The 22,448-nt window shown below is 36.3% G+C and overlaps 1 protein-coding gene across 1 annotated transcript in view; it reads left to right on the forward strand.

Moving 5' to 3' along the window:
• Nucleotides 1-22,448, forward strand: part of TBC1D8B (TBC1 domain family, member 8B (with GRAM domain)) — a 112,193-nt gene that overhangs the window by 26,419 nt on the left and 63,326 nt on the right. Inside the window, exons 2-7 of the mRNA XM_006889896.1 lie at nt 1,468-1,578; nt 4,458-4,576; nt 5,517-5,742; nt 6,684-6,924; nt 12,330-12,537; nt 13,110-13,277. Of these exons, the coding sequence (XP_006889958.1) occupies nt 1,468-1,578; nt 4,458-4,576; nt 5,517-5,742; nt 6,684-6,924; nt 12,330-12,537; nt 13,110-13,277 (1,073 nt within the window). The remainder of the gene's footprint in view (nt 1-1,467; nt 1,579-4,457; nt 4,577-5,516; nt 5,743-6,683; nt 6,925-12,329; nt 12,538-13,109; nt 13,278-22,448) is intronic.

Below are 22,448 nucleotides of genomic sequence, written 5' to 3' on the forward strand. Positions count from 1 at the left end.
CACATGAAGATAACTTTATTTTTAAAAAGAGTGGCAAAGTAAGGTGAAGGAGTCTTGGTGGTGTAATGGTAAAACTCTGGGCTGCTAACTAAAAGGTCAGGGACTCAAACCCACCAGTGCTCTTTGGAAGAAAAGTGGCCACCTGCTTCCAAGGTTATAGCCTTGGAAACCTTATGAGTAAAGCTCTACTTTGTATTTTGAAGTTGTTATGCGTTGGAATCAACTTGATGGCAGTGGGGTTTGGGTTTAAAGGTGAAATAAATGGTTTTACTTACAGATTTGAAAATATCAGTGAATATTTGAAAATAGATGTGTTGTCCCTTAAACAACACAGATTAATTAAGGTCATTGACTTTTCTCACAGTTAAAAATCGTACCACCGCTGTTAATAAAATAGGACTGACATGGGGGATTGGATAGTTTAGAATAGGAAAAGAGTGGATAGATAATGAACACTGCCTGGAAACAAATGAGGGAAAGTACTGTCAAAAAGGAATGTACAATTAGGAATTATATGTATGACAATAATCTGGAAGAAGAGGTACATTGCAAAGTGGGCTTGGGGAGGGAACAGGGAGGAAAATGTGCATCAGTGAAGGAATGGAAACCCAACCTTTCTGTAAACTTTATTTAAAATCACAATAAAAATAAAATTTTTTTAAAAATCAAAATCTACGTATAATTTACAGTTTATCCTTGAAAGCGTGGCATTGAATTGTGCGTTGGATTGCTTTTAGTTGAAAATGACTTGACAGCAGTGGATTTGGTTTGGTATGCTTGTGATTCCTTTAGGACTAAAACCAATGTTTTAAGAGAGGAAATAAATGTATTTATGGGGAAAATGACAGTTTCATGGTAGAATTTTCACATACACTCATCTTCACCCTCGCACCCCCCTGCATGTAGGGAAGATCTGAGTTTGATTCCTAGCCAATGATGAGGCTCAACAGCCTTAACATCAAAACCTAAGCCAAACTAGGAAGAAACACCTGGTAATCTACTTTTGAAATTAGCCCCCCAGGTCACAGTCGATCCTGCTATAACCTATCACAGAGAGGACCCAGGACTCTACAGAGTTTTCTTCCATTGTTCACCGGGTCTTAATAGCAGCTAAAAACCAATAACGTGCTTATAATAGTGTCCCACCTGATACATGCCAAGTTGCCTATATTCAGGATACTAAGTCCATGTTTTTATTTGCTTTACACCGAACTTCATGAAGCAGGTATGTAAGGGCTGGAAATGTATTATGAGATCAGCACAACTGTGCTTGACTTTTTGAAAGATAATTTTCTCAAGCACTACTCACATTAAGAATATTTTCCCCCTTTCAGAAATAACCTCTCTAAGCACTCTTTGGACTCCAAAAGTAATTTAAGATAAATTTATTAGTTGGTTCTCAAATGAAGGAGTATATATTTTTATTATCTCTCGTGAAGTCCTTATTTCAACAATCTCTCACAACAGGACTTCTGGTTGGAACTCTGGATTCAGTCTTAGATTCTACTGCTAAAGTAGCTCCGTTTCGCATCCTACACCAGACACCAGATTCTCAAGTTTACTGGTCAATTGCATGTGGTAAGTACGCTTTTAAAAAGATATAATAAGCATTAAGAAATGCACTATTTGGCATTAAGAAATGGAATGTATTTGACTAAATTTGGATGTTTTAAAATTCCCTACTTGTTCAAAAACTTGGAAACAAGCCAAATGCACCACTGCATATTCTGAGACTAGCAAAACATCTCTTTGTTTGTTTAAGGAAGATTACAGATTATTATGGTTTTAGTAAATCCATTAGCTTGAGATACCTAAAGGATGTGTTTTAGAAATACCTATTCAGACCAGACTTTGTCAGCGCTTATTATTTTATTACTTCAGTTTACTTCTCTATCTCCAATATGTTATAGGAAGACGGGAAATTTTCCATGAAGTATGTTGTATCATCTCTAATAACAGATCATTCAAATGAGGACATTCTGAAGTTAACAGTGGCACCAAAATTGTCTCCTAAAGATATATAAACCTGAAAAAAAGAAATATTTTTTATCGTGTCCCAACTTTCTCATAAATGGTGCTGTGTCTTTGAAATAAAAAAGAAATCTGTTAGTAGTAATATGAATATTCATGCTGAGCAGATCAGATGCTTCAATGTATATACATTTATGATGAATAAGGAATTAGGATAATTCTTTCTTACAAAGAAAGTCATTGCTGTTGAGCCAGAATTGACTCATTGCTGACCCTTCAGCACAATTTCAGAGGCTATAAATTGCATGGGAGGAGACTGCCCATCCTTATCCTCCAGAGAAACTGGTGGATTTGAACATGTGCTTTTGGGTTGGTAGTACCGCTCTTTACCCCCCAGGACACTAAAACAGTTCAAATTTTAAAGAAATACGATTACACAGTTTATTATTTCCTTATACTGTTACTGTAATTTTGGTCTAATTAGAATATTGGGGCTTTGGTGGCCTAGTGGGTAAGGACTAGGTTGGGTTTTTTTAAATTTTTAATTAGAGTCTCACAATTACAGCTTTTTTAATATTGAAAGAAATTTTTTTCACTCTTCCTGCTCTCTTAAAATATACTTTAAAAAACGAAAGATATAAATTTCTAGGTTGTTCAAACATGTTAACATATAGCATACAACCAGTTTTTAAAAATGTATGCACTGGGGTGTTCGTTTTTTTAAAATTTATCTTTAAATTTTCATTAATATTGCTAGTGATTGTTTTCTTTTGGCTTTCTTAAATTGGATGCAATGTAAACAAATATAGATACTATACCTGCTGGTAATCATTAGAATTGTTAAGCAAAGCCGTAAATCTGACTAATAGAAATTAGAAATAGAAAGCATCTCTTCTATTTTTGTTGAAAATTGAAGGATTTTACATTACTTATTTTTCCAAATTAACCTGATGCAGAAATATTGTAATAGTTACTTACTAATTGATCCTTTGTTATGCCTAAACTTTAAAGTTTCCTATAACTTTTCATTGTGATTCAATAAAGAACGTCATTATAGTTGGCATGGTGACCTTAGTGGGATGAATAAATTCTGAGTTAACAAAAATGTGATTTCAGTGTAGATAATAGTTTTAATGTCTCAAACTCCCACCATACAAAAGAAAATATATTAAGACATCAAGATATTTCTTTTGAGTGAAATTTATATAATCCATGATGTAAAAGGTATGTCTTAATAGGGGGAGCTTGATAGATACTGAAATGTTATTCTTCAGAACAGAGCAACGTAGAGCTAACTGTAATATTTGCTCGGAGTCTAAACAATCCACTTAACATTGATTTAGTAGATCACACAGATTTAGCCTTGAGACATGTTTTCTACTCTCCTTAATGAGATTTCTATAACTTAACTAGGTCTTTCAGCAAATGATATTATGAATTGAACTGTGGCTCTCAAAAATTTCTTTTAAATACTAACCCCTATGCCTGCAATCCCATGTGGAAATGGATTATCTTTGTTATGTTAATGAGCCAGGATTAGGGAAAAGTAATATAAGCAAGTCTCTTTTGGCATATAAAAGACATTAAACAAGAAAGTTAGAAAAGCAGAGGAGACAAAGGAAAGATTTACACACAGAAACAATTGTGGAAGGTTGAAGGGGGGAACAGAGATTAGTGAGTGAACAGGTAGAGTGAAAGGAAAGGGAGAAAACTGGGAGGTTTCCATAAGAAAATGTAAATTATGGCAGTGTAAAATTGTAATTGCTGTTATGAGACAAAGGGTAGATGGGTGACTAAATGAAAACCAATTAAAAAAACAAAGAAAAGCAGAGATGGGGAAGAGAAAAAGCAAGTCACAAGAAGACAAAGCCCTTTTCCTATAGTCAACTGTCAAAGAAAGCCTTTTAACAGAAACTGGCACCCTGAATTTGGACTTTTAGCTTCCTAAAACTGTGAGAAAATAAATTGGTATTAAAGCTACTCACATATGGGATTTCTATTAAAGCAGTATCAGATAACAAGACTTGAGGTGATTCCGACAAGAGGCTTCCCACTTTCTGAAATGGAATGACTACAGCTGAAGTCCATATTTACACAGTGTGGATGGGATTGCCATGTGCATGCTGGTTTTGGTCACAGAATATTTGAGATAAAGGATTGATTTATATATAAGTATTTCCATAGTCTCTTGAAAGATAATGGTTACTGTAAATATTTACTGTAAATATCAGCTAGTAGCATCTTCTTTTCAGAATTTTATCTTTTCTCATGATTTGTATTGCTTTTTTACTCTTTCTATTTATAATGATACCTACAGATACCTACAGATAGAGATTAACTAGAGGATAAATAAAATATTGTAATTATTATTATTACTTTTTTGAAAATGAACAGATACTTGTTTTTAAATTAAGCGTATAAATGTTAAGAGCTGTTTTGGTATAGGATTTTCCTTGAGTCTCTTATTCTTTCTTGTTATTAATCAGGAGCCAACAGAGAAGAAATTACCAAGCATTGGGATTGGTTGGAACAAAATATCATGAAGACCTTATCTGTATTTGATTCAAATGAAGATATTACTAATTTTGTACAAGGAAAGATCAGAGTAAGTGTCATGGTTATATTTTATAGATGAAATTGACCCTCAACCATGAGGATCAAAGTGGAAGGGAAGATCCTTGTTTTATTACCACAGGACTGGTCAAAGCACACTTGTGAATGTCACAATCAATGTGAAAGAGAACTGAAGTAAAAAACCCAATGTGTAGAAATTGTTGAATGTATGCCAATTTGCCCTTGTAAACTTTCACTGAAATCACAATAAAAACCTGTTTTTTGAAAAAAACCCCCATTTTTTAAAAAAATTAGGACTAATGGCTTAGTGTTAAGGAGTTGTACTGCCAACCCTAAGGCAGACTGTTCTCATCCATTGGTTGATCTGAGGGAGAAAAATGGACAGTCTACTCCCATGAGGATTTACAGCTTCTGAAAACCCATTGGAGAGTCAGTTATGAGTCGTTTCAGACTTGATGGCACATAACAGCAACAATCCAAAAGTCAATGGTTTGACTTTAATTACTTTTGTGAGTGTTCTTAGGCACATTTTAATTTCAGTATCTCTTGAATGAACTGTGGGTTCATTCAATAGGGTATACCTAGTACCTACATGTGTAGTAACTTCTTGCGAAGTATTAGAAAAAATCTAAGTATAAAACTGAAGAAAATTGTCTGACTTCTATCCTAAGAGAAATACATAGTGTTAAGGAGCTGCACTACCAACCCAAAAAACATGCACTTTGAATCCTCCAGCTGCTCTGAGAAAGAAAAGCAGTCTCCTCCTGCATGATTTGCAGCCTCTGAAAATTCCGTGGGTCAGCTATAAGTCAGTTTCAACTTGATGGTATATAACAGCATGAACATATGACATATGTACCTTTATAGAAATATACTGTTGTATCAAATTAACTATTTAAAGTGAAATATGTAAAGTATGTTTTTATTGGTAAGTGGTGATGTGTTTTCAGCAAATGTTTTGTGTCTTTCAGGGATTAATTGCTGAAGAAGGAAAGCAGTCTTTTGCAAAGGAAGATGATCCTGAGAAATTTCGAGAAGCCATTTTGAAATTTGAAAAATGTTTTGGTTTACCAGAGCAGGAGAAATTAGTGACCTATTACTCATGCAGTTATTGGAAAGGACGGGTCCCTTGTCAAGGCTGGCTCTACCTTAGCACCAACTTTCTGAGCTTCTATTCCTTTTTATTGGGATCAGAAAGTAAGTGGTTTCTGTTGCTTTCCATGATTTTGAACTTATTGATTGACCTACCAAATCAATGGTGGTTTTAAGTTTATTGGAAGTTATGGGATTTATATTAAAGATAATTAAACTGTGCATTTAAAAACGATTTCATCTAGAGAACCCTTCTAAGAATGCTTTCTTTTATTTTATTTTATTATTTTTGTGTGAGTGTACCGTCAAATCAGATCTGACTGGTACAGGAGGAGATTGTCCCTCCTTCCCTGGCAGAGCATCTGGTGTATTTGAACCGTGCGCCTCTGGGATTGTAGTTGCACCTAGAATGCTTTCTTGACATAGGAGCCATTAGAAATGTAGATTGAGTGCCTTGCATATTATGGGTAATGAATGAATATTAAATGATAATAGTTATCTGGCATATGATTTCTGCCCCTTGTTCTAAACTCCTTATTTGTTTCTATCCTTGTTTTCAACATGCAGCATAAATATAATCACCTTAAGTACTATAATGGCCCACCCATAATCTGGCAACAAAAAATAAAAATCAAGCAGTATTATTCATTTCATACATCCAGTTTTTAATTTTTTATTATTTCCTCTGTAAAGAATGTAGTATGAAAAAAATCTCTGAAATAGGTTTTTAAAATTTCTTTTAAATTAGTGATTTTATTAGAATTGCCAATTATTGTATATATGACTGTGCTTCAAAATTTTAACATATCTTGAAAAGTGCAGTAATGAATGAATGGAAATCCTCAGTCTCTGTAAACTTTCATTAAAATTAATAATAATAAAAAGTTCTAAAATATAGAAATTTAAAAAACATTTTAACACATCTTGATCTCTAAAGTATTTTAGTGATTTACACCTTTTCCCACCCAGTTGTCTCAAAAGACTACTAAAGAAACATATTAATACTGAGAAAGTTAATCATACCACCTTATAATTCTTATTTGCAGTAAAACTTGTTATATCCTGGGATGCAATCTCAAAGCTTGAAAAGACTTCCAATGTCATACTGACAGAGAGTATTCATGTGTCTTCTCGAGGGGAGGATCATTACTTTTCAATGTTTCTGCACATTAACCAAACATACCTTCTTATGGAACAGCTGGCAAACTATGCTATAAAGAGACTTTTTGATAAAGAAACATTTGACAATGACCCAATCCTTGATGATCCTCTACAAATCACCAAAAGGTATCAAAGCTTACTTAATATTTTATAGGTTGATCATAAGAAAAATGGTACAGTTTAACATTAAAACTCAACTGTTCTTTTTTAAATGGTAATTTTTTCTTTGGCATTGATCATCCATATGTCATGTTTTATGTGTTTGTTCGTACACATTTCACGAATAGTAATCTATCAATGTGAGAGATATCCACGAAGTTTAATCCTAGAATACTAGAAGTTACATTTGGAAATTATTTCTGGAAACTTAGGTGGGATTTGCCCTGGAATATTTTTATAATTTAAGGGATTTTTGTTTATGTGTTTAGTCCAACACTGTATTTCTCTGACTTGTCTATAGATTATTTTGTATCTAGGACTGTTAAGTACATTTTCTCATTTTAAAATTATTGGTAGCGTTTATTTATTTTATAAATAGACAAGTTAGTGAAGCAACCTTTGGACAAGCTATAATTCCTCAGGACTTTGATTTCTTATCTGACTTACCTACTTCAGAGGGCACTTTATGAGACATGGGTAATTAACATATATGAGAGCACTTCATGAAATATAAAGCAGTGAATAAGTATTTAATCATCATTACTGCCTGGCCACATCAGAAGAATCTTTCTGATCGCCATTTATTGCTATATTTAAAACAGTTGACTGAAATAAGCATACCAAAGGGAAGAGAAACAGAAGAGGTTCCAGAAATAGCTGATGAAAGCAGCTTCTGGCAAGGATGATAATGATACAGGCTGTATGACAAAATGTAAGCAGAGACTCAGTCCTATGGATAGACCAGAAAAAGTCATCTGGAGAGTTGTATGATACCATATGAGTTTATGATACCAAATGAGTTTCATTGTCTCTTGTCTACTTCTAAACTGTGCCTAATATATTCCTTTAGGATTCTGCCTTGTTTTCTAGAAATCAGAACAGTGAAGTGAACATTTTACACTACACAACTACAAACAAAAGAAAGTTCCTGTTTACATGATTTATAAAAAGTCCTGTTTACATGATTTAAAACTCTATAAGGATTGAGAATCTTAGTTTTTATAAGGTTAGGCATTTACTTGTTTCTTCCTTGGTTGGCCACATTAAACATAATTTTAGAGATATTGTAAGTCTATTCACTAAAAGACAAACTCTCTCTAAAACACCATTTATCAATGAATTATTCATTACTGTCCATACTGAAATAATTTATTCAGCTCTGGTGACAGTCTCTAAGTAGTCTGCTGCTACCAACAGCTCTGAGGGAGAAAGGTGGGAAGTCTCCTCTTGTGCAATTTATAGTATTAGAAACCTAGTGAAAGGTTGATTCAACTCAACAATGAGTTTGAGGGTTTTTCTTGAGTCTCCAAAGGACTTTTTTCTAAAAAAATTTCTAAAGACAATTTCTAAATTGCCTTTATTGCTTTTATTTACTCTGTCTACAAACATGTATTATTTGTATAATGCAAACAATACCAAAACCCAAAACCACTGCCATCAAACCACTGCTATGATTCTGACTCATAGCAACCCTCTCAAACCTTAGAGTTTCCAAGGCTATGATTTTTGCAAAAACAAATTGCCACATTTTTCTTTTGCTGAGCAAGTGGCGAACTAAAAATGCTGACCTTTTTTTATAACAACCAAGTGCTCAAATACTGGGCCGCTAGTACTCCATAAAAACCATGTGGTTGATCCTTTTCCGGTTCATAAGCGTGATGATTAGGGGTTCATACTTCTGTATGACATGTGCTACCTTTGAAACCTTGTTACGACATAGGCACATTACCCATCTGACATGAAAAAAAACCAAAGAAATCATGTAGTTGTAGTTGTTATGTGCCATCGAGTCGCATCCATTCATAGCTGACCCTCCAGTGGGTTTTTCAAAAGCTTTAAATCATATGGAAAGAGATTGCCCATCTTTCTCATATGAAGCAGCTGGTGAATTTGAATCACGTGCCTTTGAGTTGACAGGAAAACTCCTTACCAGGACAACTCCTTATCACTAGGGTACCAGAGCTCCTCAAATGATATAGAAGCATAATAACCATAGTTAAGCTTCATGTACATCTTTTTAAGTCTTTTGATGTAAGAATTTAAAAATAATTACAAAATAATATGAATTAATAATATAATTACTACATAAATAATATCTAAATATATAAATAATATAATATTAATTACAAAATAATATTAATTAAACAATAATATGAATTAAACAATGCATACAGTCTGCTGTTTTTCCTTCTTGTTGTTGTTATATGCTTTTGAGCCACCTTTGTCTCATAGTGACCCTATATACAACAGCTCTGAAGCCTGCCCTGTCTGGAGCCAGTTTCACTGACTCTGATTCACATACCCCTGTTGCCCCAGTTACTGTATCAATCCATCTCTTCTGGAGTCTTTATCTTCTACCCTGTCCTTTCACCCATCCAAGCCTGATGTCCTTCTCCAAGGACTGGTCCCTTCTGGCCATGTGCCCAAAGTATGTGAGATGGAGCTTCAAATCCCAGTCTCCAGGAGAAACCTGACTTTACCCTCTCTAAGACAGACCTATTTGTTTTCTTGGTGGTCCATAGTATGTTCAAGACTCTTCTCTAGCACCACAATTTCTTAGTCATTGTCCAGATCTCTGATGCATAGCAAGTAATTGTGAAGACCCTGGCCTGGATCAGGCACAGCTTAGTCTCTATAGACTGACATCATTGCTTCTCAGTACTTTGGAGAGGTCCCTGATAGCAGATTTTTCCAGTGCAATTCATCTTTTGATTTTTCTGAGTGTTGATTGTGGAGCCAAGTAACCTGTAACAGTTAACAACTTCAATCTCTTCTCCATTTATCACGGTGCTTCCAGTTGGCCCAGTGGTGAGAATCTTTTGTCTTCTTAAGGTTCTGCTCCAATCCATGTTGAAGACTACAGTCCTTGACCTTCTGCAGCAAGTGCTTCAGGTCCTCCTCAGTTTGAACAAGCAAGGTTGTGTCATCTGCATAACGTAGGTTGTTGATGATTCTTCCTCCAATCCTGATGCAGTATTCCTCCTCATAAAGCCCAGCCTCCTGAATGATCTGTTCTGCATATAGATTGAATCCTTTCCTGATTTGGAACCATCTTAGCTCTGTTCTGAGGACTGCTTCCTTGTCGGAGTATAGGTTTTGCATGAGCACAATCAAGTGTTCTGAGATTTCCATTCTCCTCAAGGCTAACCACAATTTGTTGTGATCCACACAGTCAAATGCCTTTGCATAGTCAATGAAACACAGATAGACATTCCTCTGGTACTCTGCTTTCTGCCAAGATCCAGCTGATAGTGGCAATAATGTTTTTAGTGCCATGACCTCTTCTAAACCCAGCTTGTATCTCTGGTAGTTCTCTGTTGATGTACTGTTCCAGTTGTTTCCGGATAATCATCAGCAGGATTTTGCTAGCGTGTGATATTAGTGTCATTGTTCAATAATTTCCACACTCTGTTGGGTCATCTTTCTTTGGAATGGGAATAAATATGGATCTCTTCTAGTCAGTTAACCAGGTAGTAGTTGTCCTCCCAAATTTTTGGCACAGCCTACTGAGCATATCCAGGGCAGCATCTGTTTGTTGAAATATGTCAATTGGTATTTCATCACTTTCTGGGGCCTTACTTTTTGCCAAATCCTTCAGAGCAGACTACACTTCCTCCTTCATCACCATTGCCTCTTGATCATATGTTGTTTCTTGAAATTCTTCTGTGTCAGCCAATTCTTTTTGGTACAGTGACTCAGTATATTCCTTCTATCTTCTTAAAATGTTTCCTGGATCATTCAGTATTCTGCCCACAACATCCTTAAGTATTACAACTCATGATTTGAATTTGTTCTTTAGGTCCTTCAGCTTTTGAAATGGTGAGCAAGTTCAGCACTTTTGATTTTCTGACTCCAGCTCTTTGTGCATTTCATTATAATTCTTTGCTTTGTCTTCCTAAGCTGTCTTTTAAAATCTTATGTTCAGCTCCTTAATTTCTGGTTTTCTTCCCTTTGCTTTGGCTTCTCAGCACTCATATCTGTGGAAGGAATCATTGGAGAAGTTCTGTATCAGCAGTGAAAACTAGTCCAGGTGCTGATTACAGAATAGACCATCAACTACTTATATGCAAGTTCAAATTAAAGCTAAAGAAGATCAAATCAAATACGCAGGAATCAAAATTTGATATTGAGTCTATCTTACCTGAATTTAAAAACTAACTTCAGGAATAGGTTTGAGGCCCTTCACACTTATGAGCGAAGACCAGATGAGCTGTGGGAGGATATCAATAATATCAACCACGAATAATGCAAAAGGTCATTACAAAGACAGAGGAAGAAGAAAAGATCAAAATGAATTCAGAAGAGACTCTGAATATTGCACTCGATCTGTTTTTCCTTATAATATTATAATCAAAGCATTATATTTCCTTACAATATTATTTCACAGGTTGTATTATAATTCTTGGTATAAATAAGCCTCATCTTTTTAGTTTAAGTGAGACTTATATTCATCAGAACTATTTTTAAAGATAAGATGAAATATCACACTTTAATGTAGTACATGTAGGAAAAATGAATCTAGATTTAACCTTGTTGCATTTGAATTAGAATTTATGTAACCTACTTACTCCCTCTAATGACATTGCTATTTAGCACATTTATTTACTGTTTCTAAATAGTTGTATGGTTTTAAAATAAATATATATGTGTCAGTCAACAAATCATTTTTATTTATCAACACCTATCATGCATGCACCCAGCATTGTGTAATACTGTTAGATCGTGCTTCTGCTTCATATATTTTTTTAAACATTCATTTAAATTGTTTGTCTCAATATTCTTTTAAATGCTCTACTTCCTCCTAAACTTGGATGCAATAAATTTTCATTATGTTATTTTGTTTTAAATTAGTAATTCTCCTGATTTCCTGATAACCCAGTATGAAGATTATTATTTACTTAGATTGATTTTAGCCATATTCACATATTTTCAGGAATATACAACAATAACATAATAATCTTCCAGCAAATCACCCCTTAACAGAGCTTGTTTTAAGATCTAGACCATCAGAGGGGGAGGCTGGGCACGGAGAGAAGTGCAGCAATGAATGAATGGAAAGCCAGAATCTCTGTAAATGTTCATTACAGTTATTTTAAAAAAAACCCCAGTATTGCATGTTTATCAGAAAAAAAAGATCTAGACCATCTCTAACTTATGTAGATTCTCATCTGTGATAAAATTAAATTAGAAAGGAGAACAAGCAAAATCAGTTTATTATGATTCAGTGCATTTCCTCTGTTTTATAATTTGTTGAAGAACATAGCATTTAGTGTTTAGCCATACACTTTACAGTCATTCACATTAATCATACAGTCATTTATACACTTTAAAATTAATCATTTGATTTCCCCCTCTTCTTTTCTTTTCTACAGAGGTCTGGAAAATCGAGCACACAGTGAGCAATTTAATGCTTTTTTTAGACTTCCCAAAGAAGAGACTTTGAAAGAAGTACATGAATGTTTATTATGGGTACCATTTAGTCACTTCAGTACTCATGGAAAAATGTGCATTTCAGAAAATTATATCTGCTTTGCTAGCCAAGATGGCAATCTGTGTACTGTAATCATTCCATTACGTGAGGTAATACAAATTCAGCTATATCCCAGCTTTTAGCTAGAAAAATATTGTCATTCCCAGGATAAAATGATCTTTTAATTCTGTAAAGTATTAAGAACAAAATAATCTGTATCTTTTTTATAATATTAAAGTAAAAATCTTTTTAAGTTCATTATTTTTCATTAAGATAAAGAGAGTGGTATCTTCTCTTGACTGGCCTTTTACAAATGAAAGTAGAAAAAAATTTAAATTTTGTTAAAAACAAAATAGAGATTAGCATGACTCAGAATTGAGTGTGATTGCCCATTTATGACATGAATACCAAAATGTAGATTATCATATTTAATGGTAAAAAGGGAATATCATTAATAATTTTGTGTGGGCCGGAAATGCAATGCTGAATTTTTACACTGTGTTATCATTTTTAAAAGCTATGTGATGGTTAAACCTTTATTTGGGAATTGAAATAATTTACATCTAGTAATTTATTGTGCAGATGGTAAAAGGTAAAAACTTTTAGCCAAACCCATTTTTCCTGAAATTATCAACATTAAGAGAAAAATAGGATAATTTAATCATATGTTTTTTACCCCTAGGTCTTAGCTATAGATAAGACGAATGATTCCAGCAAATCTGTCATCATTAGCGTCAAAGGAAAAACAGCTTTTCGCTTCACTGAAGTTAATGACTTTGAGCAACTGGTAACAAAACTCAGACTCAAGTTTGAGGCAATGTCAACTCAATGTCATGATACCAGTACAGAGGTAATTATATAGCAGTTGAATTATTTTGAAGGGGGGAAAAACCCCAAATTTGTTTAGTGTGGTCCGTTCTTTCAAAGGGCATCCATAGGATTTTTCCTGTTTGTGAAAGAGTTCTGGCAGTATTGTGGTTAATGATTTCAGCATCTCACCAAAATGTTGGTGGTTTGAACCTGTCATATACTCTATGATAGAAGGATTAGTCAGTCTGCTTCCCTAATGAGATATAGCTTTGGAAACTGTATGGACAGTCCTGCTCTGTCCTAGAGAGTTCGAATCAACTTGATGGTAGGGGATCTGGCTTTCCTACTGATACTTAGAAAGGAGGCTCTAGCACACAGATTTGAATCCACCAGCTGCTCCACTGGAGAAGGATGGGCAGTCTCCTTTCGTGCAATTTACTGCCTCTGAAACTCGCTGGAGGATCAGCTATGAGTCGATTCCAACTTAATGGCACATAACAACAACAATTCATACTTAGAGAGTATTTGTAACTTAGTGATAAGGAATCATGCTGCCAACCCAAAGGTACAAATTTCGGATCTACCATTTACTTTGTGGGAAAAAGATGAACAGTCTCTTCCTGTACAATTTACTACCTCCAAAAACCCTCTGAAGGATCTGCTATGGGTCTATTCTTACATGATAACGTTTCTACTTACTTTAAAAAAAAAAAAAAAGAATTGGCATTATAGAAATTCTATTCTGTTCTTGTTGTTTGCCAAGTCAGAACAGACCCATAGCTTCAGTGGGTTTTCAGAGGCAGTTAATCACATGGGAGTAGATAGCTCATCCTTAGATTAAAAACTTTATCATTCTCAGAAATGCAAACTTTTAAAATTATTATTTTTTCTGTTCTTGCTAGCTTTGCTGCTTTTCATATATACATACCTTATGCTTTCACATGTATTTTAACTGCTGAAACTGTATTTGAAAATTTAGTAAAGCCTTGTTAAAGGTTATCACTTATGGCTGCAGAGTGACAGAAATTTTAAAGCAGTCTTAATATCTTTTTAAAATATCTAGTAGGTTAGCTTTGGACGAGCTCTGGTGGCCTAGTGGCAAGAAGCTGCACTGCAATCTCAAAGGCTTGTGGTTTGAGGCCACCAGCTACTCTGTGAGAGAAGGATGGGCATTCTCCTCCCATACAATTAACTGCCTCTGAAAACCTGCCAGAGGATCAGCTATGGGTTGGTTGCAACTCTACAGTATACAAAAACATCATTAGGTTAGCTCTACTTTCATAATCTGGCCAGTAGCTAACAGTAGTACATCTGTTTATATAGGAAAATATCAGAGAGGGTAAATATTCTTGGTAAACAGTGGTTAAGAGCCTGATTTTTGTATTTCATGTGTCTTCAATGGAAATGTAGACAGTATAATGCAAAAGAAATTTCTTTCTCGACGTCACAATTCTTTGCATGTTCATTTTCATTTAAAGAAAAAAGTCACCATAAACTTTACTGGCTATCTTATTTATTTGGAACAGCATATAGAACCATTTCCCTACCTCTCTAGAGTAGGTGGAGCTGAAAAATTAAATATAGTGCAATATTAAAATTCTATCTTTTTTAGAATAAAGTCATAATGAAAATGTGAAATTAGAATGTGTTTGTCATCTTTGTTCCGAACACAGAAACTTCACTTTGGCCATCAAGATTTTTTCTTGGCACAACTTAATGATCTCTCTAAAGATAAAATTGCCCTATCTTTACTTGTTATGTAGGGATCTCTAGTGGCAAGAAGCTGCTCTGCAATCCCAAAGACATGCAGTTCGAGTCCACCAGCTGTTCTGTGGGAGAAAGATGATCAGTCTCCTTTCATGAAATTTACTGCCTCTGCAAACCTGCTAGAGGGTCAGCTGTGGGTCAGTTCTGACTTGATAGTACACAACAACAATCTTTACATCTAGTATGCACCATTTGTTTGATATGGAAACTGGTGAAATACGCATCTTGGCAATTTCTGTCCCAATATCTCCATAATCTTACTAATATCACTTTCCCCTCACCCTATTCAGTTAGTAGGGGAACTCTGCTGGCTTAGAGGTAAGTTGTTGTACTGCAAACCCAAAGGCATATGGTTCGAATCCTATGTGATTTACTGCTTCTGTAAACCCTCTGGAGAGTCAGCTTTGAATCTGAGTCGGTTCTGACTTAACAGTACGTAACATTATTCATTTAGAAGCTGAGTGCTTATTCTTTGTATCACCAGAGCTCATATCCAGTGCTGTCTTACTTTCTTTTTTTTATTAGATGGAATTGGGTTCCTTACCCATACAGTAATTCAAATAATAATATATTTACCCATATAACTGTTTTTTCTTGACCTTAATACAGTAATAGACTTCCTGTGATTACAGTTTAAATTGGAAACAGGTTTTAGCTATTGGAATATATTTGTGTTTAAGTTAACAAACCAGAAACTTTATTAAAAATAAAATTAGCACTTGATTTTAAATTACAGACTATGAACAGGATTCTATTTTAAGATAAGCTTCTGATATTTGAGAAGACTGTTTCTTTGTAATTTTTTATTTTACAGACAAATTCTAGCTAGATCATTTTATTATGCTATCTTTGTGAAATAGTCCAATTTAAATCTAGTAGTTTATGGAAAATACCCCTGATGTTGCAAATGGTTAATCTCCTAACTGCTAACTGAAGGTTAGCAATTTGAACTCACTCCTAGGTTCCAAGGAAGAAAGACTTGGGAATCTGCTTCCATAAAGACTCTAGAAAAACAAAACAAACAAACAACAACAACAACAAAAAACCAAACAAAAACACCACCCACAAATCCACTCCTATAGAATTGATTCCACGTCATAGCAACCCTTTATCTCCTAGACTGTAAGTTCTTACAAGAGAATACTGTCCAAGTATCTTTCTCCCAAGAGCTACTTGTGGATTTGAACCACTGACCTTTAGGTTATCAGTTGCAAAAGGAGCAGATGAAACATGGGATTGGCTGAGTCTGACTTCTGCCTGCTTCATAAAGGGGAACTGTCCCCATCACAGCAAATAGATAGCTACTGTGTCTGACACTGTCCCGTCCCCCCTCCATGCTCCTGCACCTATTTCCACCAATTACTGGGTTATATATTCATTGTGGACTCACAGAACTTTACTTACAGTTGTGGTACAAAGCAAGAGTGGAGTTTATAGGGAAATAGACTGGGGAGCAGGAGAGTCAAAGAATATTTCACAATACAAGTCCAGGTTTAGTCTAGCAGTCCCAAGCCATATTAATAGCAAACTCAATTCTTTAATTAGTAAAAATCCTGATTTTAGTTCATCAACACAAATTCAGGAAGCCTCTTTTTTTTTTTTTTTCAATCATCCAGCAAGGTTTGCCACAGAGCAGTTATAAGTCAGCTTCCTTCAATAATCTGGCAAGCAAAATCTCTTGTCTCTGGCCAGCACGAATGCAAGAAGCCTCAGGTTACATCTTGCCAGAGTTTCTCCACAATTTTTACTTTACTTTTTAAATTATATCTTTCTCTTTATTGATACCTTCTATTTTATGAAACATAGTTATCATACATTCCTTAAAAGAACACCCCAAAACCCTACAGTTTCCTTTATTTCTTCAGTATACTTTTAATAGCTGCCTTATAGCCCCTTCAGTGACATTGTCTGTTGTGTTTATTTCCCTTCCATTCCCCCAACCTTATGTACAGGGAGGCAGTCCCTGGATTACTAATATCAGACTTACTAATTTACAGACAACTCCTGCCTATCCTTTAATGTTACATAAATTTGAAATGTTACTCTTATGTTGAAAGGATTGACACAATCCCTACTTACAGTAAATTCTCTTTCACAATTACCATTACATTCTGTACATGCATCTTTTAAGTCATTTAAAGACTTTGAGCCTTTTCTTGTTCATTGTTGTTGTTGTTGTTGTCAGGTACTCTCAAGTTGACTTGAGACTATTGAAAACAGTCACTGGGCCAGTTCATTTCCTTGAGGGTCTCCCTCTCCCTCACTGACCTCTACGCATGTGATGTTTTTTTCCAAGGACAGGCCTCTCCTCAGTATGTGAGATGACGTTTCATCATTCTTGCTTTCTAAGGAGCACTTTGGTTACTATCTCTACAAGACATATCTGTTTGTTCTTTTGGAAGTCTATGGAATAGTCATTAGTCTTCTCCAGCACCATAACTCAAAGGTATAGATTCTTTTTCTGTGATCCTTAGTCATTGTCCAACTACCATACAACCTTAATCTTTGGTAGCAGATTTTCCTAGTGCAACTCATCTTTTGATTTCCTGACTGCTAGTTATGGTTGACATTGTTGTGTGCTGTCAAGTCGCTTATGACTCATAGCAACCCTATGTTCAGGAGCCCTAAACCCTGCTCTATCCTGTGCCAACCTCACTGTCTCTGACACACCAAATCCCACTCACTGAATCAGTTCATCTCATCGAGGGTCTTCCTCTCCTGCGCTGTCCCTCCACTCTCCCAAGCATGATGTCCCTCTCCAAGGACTGGTTCCTCCTTGCAACATGCCCAAAGTGGGTCAGACGAAGCTTCAGAATCCTTGTCTCCAAGGAGCAGCCCAGCTTCACTCTCTCCACGACAAACCTGTTTGTTTTCCTAGCAGTCCATGGTATATTCAACATTCTTCTCCAGCACCACAGCTCAAAGGCATCAATTCTCCTTCTATCATCCCTAGTCATTGTCCAGTTCTCTGGTGCATAGCACACAATTGTGAAGACTATGGCCTGGATCAGGCACACCTTAGTCTCCAGCCTGACATTGTTTCTCTTCAGTACTCTGGAGAGGTCCCTGACAGCTGACTTTCCCAATGCAATTCGTCTCTTGATTTCCTGGCTCCTGGTACCAAGAGTATTGGTTGTGGAGCCAAGCAAACTAAAGCTGTTAACAGTCTCAATCTCTTCACTATCCATAATGATGCTGCCAATTGTCCTAGTGGTGACAACTTTTTCTTGATGTTGACCTTCAATCCATATTGAAGGCTGCAGTCCTTGACCTTCTGCAGCAAGTGCTTCAGGTCCTCCTCAGATTCAGCAAGCAGAGTTGTGTCATCTTGATAATGCAGGTTGTTGATGAATCTTCCTCCAATCCTGATGCCACATTCCTCCTCGTATAGACCAGCATCTTGGATGATCTGTTCTGCATACAGATTGAAGAGGTATGGAGACAAAATACATCCCTGATGGACCCACTTCTTGATTTTGAACCATGTAGTGTCTCCTTGCTCTGTTCTGATGACTGCCTCTTGGTCCAAGTATAGGTTTCTCATTAGCACGATCGGTGTTCTGGGATTCCCATTCTTCTCAGAGTCAGCCACAGTTTGTTATGATCCACACAGTCAAACGCCTTTGCATAGTCAGTGAAACACAGATAGACTCTGGTACTCTCTGCTTTCTGCCAAGATCCATCTAACAATAGCTATAATATCCCTAGTACTTCGACCTCTTCTAAACCCAGCCTGCACAGCTGGCAATTCTCTGTTGACATGTTGCTCCAGTTGTTTTTGGATTTTCAGTAGAATCTTGCTTACATGTAATATTAATGATATTCTTCAATAATTTCCACACTCTGTCGGGTCACCTTTCTTTGGAATGGGAACAAATGCCAGTCTCTTCCAGTCAGTTGGCCAGGTGGCTGTCCTCCAGATTTCTTGGCACAACTTAGCACATCTAGGGCAGCATCTGTTTGTTTATGTCAATTAGTATGCCATTAACTCCAAGAGCCGTGTTTTTTGTCTGTTCTTTCAGAGCAACTTGAAGTTCCTCCTTCATAACCACAGTTTCTTGATCATATGTTGTTACATGAAATTCTGTATCAGCCAATTCCTTCTGGTACAGTGTCTCTGTATAGTCCTTCCATTTCTTTTTATGCTTCTTGGATCATTTAACATTCTGCCCAAAACATCCTTAACTATTGCCACTTGTGGCTTGACTTTTTCAATTCCTTTAGCTTAAAAATGCTGAGCGAGTTTGGCCCTTTTGATTTTCTGACTCCAGCTCTTGGTACATTTCATTATAATACCTTGCTTTGTCATCCCGAGCTGCCTTTTGAAATTTTCTGTTTGGCTCTTTAATTTCTTGATTTCTTTCTTTAGCTTTGGCTTCTCGGCGTTCTAATGCATTATTCAGAGTCTCATCTGACATCCATCTTGGTCTTTTCTTTCTCTTCAGCCGTTGTAATGGTCTTTTGCATCTTCATGGAGGATATTCTTGTTATCCTCCCACAGCTCATTCAGTCTTCACTCATTGGTGTTCAAGGCCTTAAACCTGTTCCTGAGATGGTTTTGAAATTCAAGTGGGATAAACTTAAGGCCAAATTTTGATTCCTGTGGATTTTATTTTCTTCAGCTTCAGTTTGAACTTGGATATGAGTAGTTGGCAGTCTGTTCCACAGTCAGCACCTGGCCTGGTTTTCACAGCTGATATTGAGCTTCTCCAGCAATTCTTTCCACAGATGTAATAGATTTGATTCCTATCCATACCATCAGGTGAAATCCAGGTATATAACCTGTGTTTGTGTTTATTATAAAAGGTATTTGCAATGAGTAAATCATTGAGTGTGCAGAATTCTAGTACCAAGGGTGTTTAATGTGGATCCAAGTAAGATGAATTAATTTCCAAGGCTGTAAATAGCACTCAAAGAGAGTGCTCATCTTTCTCCCAAAGATTCGAACCATTAGAGAAGCACAGTCTTTGTGTTTGTTAGCTGCATAATTCCTTACAGACTAGTCAATCTTGGCTTTCACTTCCCTTTCACAGGGGCATTAAATCAACTACTTAATGATTGAGAGTTTAGGTTCTTCACCTGTCCCATTTCTCTCCTGGGCATGGACACAGCTTTGCCATATGCATGCATACTTCAAGAACCCCAAGAATTTAACAGAACATTTCTTGGTTTTTTTAGTCATGTTCTTATTTACTCCAACTGAAATAAGGCAGGTAAGGCAGTTGCGATGTGAATAGGGGATCACTATTGGTTTTGGTAATACCCTGAGAATGAGACTTTTTTTGGTAGAGTTGAGCTGTATCAAATCTAATAATGACAATATTCTCAGAATGAAGCTTTTCCAGGTGCTAGTATCTTAATAAAAATATTTTCTGGAATGCTCTAGGGATAGATCTTTTCAGAGAACTCTTAAAGAGAAATGATAGGGTAATGATGGGCAGGGTCCCATAGTGGTAAATTTATAAAACATAATGCATGAGAATGCATGAAACATTGTGAATGAAGAATAGCATGAAACGCAAAATGAACTTTGTAAGCAAATCAATAAAAATAAAGGTAATATTTTAAAATAATTTTAAAAAGACATCAGTTCACTGAATTGGCTGTGATAATAATGGAAGGGACGGTGAATAGAAGTAGCCTCAAGTTAAAATGCCACAGACTCTGCTAATTTTACTGAAGTTTAGTTGGTTTTATTTCTTTTTTTATTTTTTACATACAAAAGTCATGTGCATTGTGTTTGGTTTGTATGTAGGAGTGTTTCATGCACTCCTCTATTCACACTTTGTTTCATGTTATCATCCCATACATTGTTTTATAAAATTAATTACCATTGATCCTGCCCATTATTACCACTCCTTTTCAGGTCCTCACTGGATCTTTCCTGATTCCTTCACCCTTTCACTCTCAAACCCCCCTCCTCCCTCAGCCCCCTCTTCTGTCCCATTTGGACTTATATACACGTCTTATTAGTAATCCTGATACGGTGGAGGGACAGCACAGGAGGGGAAGACCCTCTATGAGGTGGATTGATTCAGTGACTGTGGTAATCAGGATGGGTGTGTCAGAGGCAGTGCGATTGGCACAGGACAGAGCAGGGTTTAGGGCTGAGGGTCGCTATGAGTCGCAAGCAACTCGACAGCACATAACAACAACAACAACAACAGCAGCAACCATTATTTCATCAGTCATTTATAATTCACAACCTATACACATAATGATCACTGAAGCAGTGTCTCACAGAGATTATTTTTTCCCTATAAGGTGAAGTCAATAGATTGACTTCTGGAATGGCAAAATCAGAAATTTTATAAACCTATTTTGGTGGCCTAGGGGTAAGAATCTGCACTGTAATCCCGAAGGCACATGGTTTGAATCTGCCAGCTGCCCCATGGGAGAACAGGCAAGCTCCTCCTACGCGATAACTGCCTCTGAAAACCTGCTGGAGGGTCAGCTATGGGCTAGTACCCAATTCGATGGCACACCACCACCACAACAACAACAATACATTCCTCCATAACAGGAATAAATGTTAAGTGCCATTGAGTCGCCCACCACTCACAGTGACCCTATGAACGACAAACTGGAATCTTGTCCTATCCTGCTTAGCCACACAATTTCTGACAGGTTGGAACACGCTGTCAATCCATTATGTTGAGGATCTTCTTCTCTTTCTCTGACTCTCCTCCTATCTCCACATATTGTCGTTTTCCAAGGACTGGCCCCTCCTGACAATAAGCTCAAAGTAAGTGTGATTAAGCTTCACTGTATTTGCTTCGAAGGAACAAAAACAATAGCAAAATGTTAAAAACAGATCACATCAGAACACTGGAAATGAATAAAAATCAAAGAACAAACTGAGAAATGTTTATTCAATAAAAACAACTATGTAAAACAGTACAACCACTTTGGAAGGCAGTTTAGCATTTCCTCAAAAAGCCAATGACCTAATAATATTCTCCAAGGAAAATAGAACCTAGACACAAACAGAGATTTGTACACCAATGTTCATAGCGTTATTAATAATAGCAAAAATATGGCAACAATTCAAATGTCCAACCACAAGTGAATGAACTGAGAAACTGTGGTATAATCACATGATGGAATATTACACACAGCTCAGGAGATATGACTTTGAAAAACACTATATGACATTGGAGACAGGAGAGCACTGTGCTGAAGGAACTAATAGTCTCATAAGGACAAATACTGCCTAAGACCATTGTTGTTTTGCTGTTATCATGTGCCGTCGAGTCATTTGCGACTCGTAGCGGCCCTATGTACAACAGCCCTAAACCCTGCTCTATCCTGTGCCAATCGCACTGCTTCTGACACACCCATCCCAATTACCCCAGTCACTGAATCAATCCATCTCATAGAGGGTCTTCCCCTCCTGCGCCGTCCCTCCACCCTCCCAAGCATGATGTCCCTCTCCAAGGACCCA

This window comes from Elephantulus edwardii, unplaced genomic scaffold (assembly GCF_000299155.1).
Source record: "Elephantulus edwardii isolate Elephantulus edwardi_28Jun2011 unplaced genomic scaffold, EleEdw1.0 scaffold00083, whole genome shotgun sequence".
In the NCBI taxonomy this organism is placed as follows: Eukaryota; Metazoa; Chordata; class Mammalia; order Macroscelidea; family Macroscelididae; genus Elephantulus; species Elephantulus edwardii.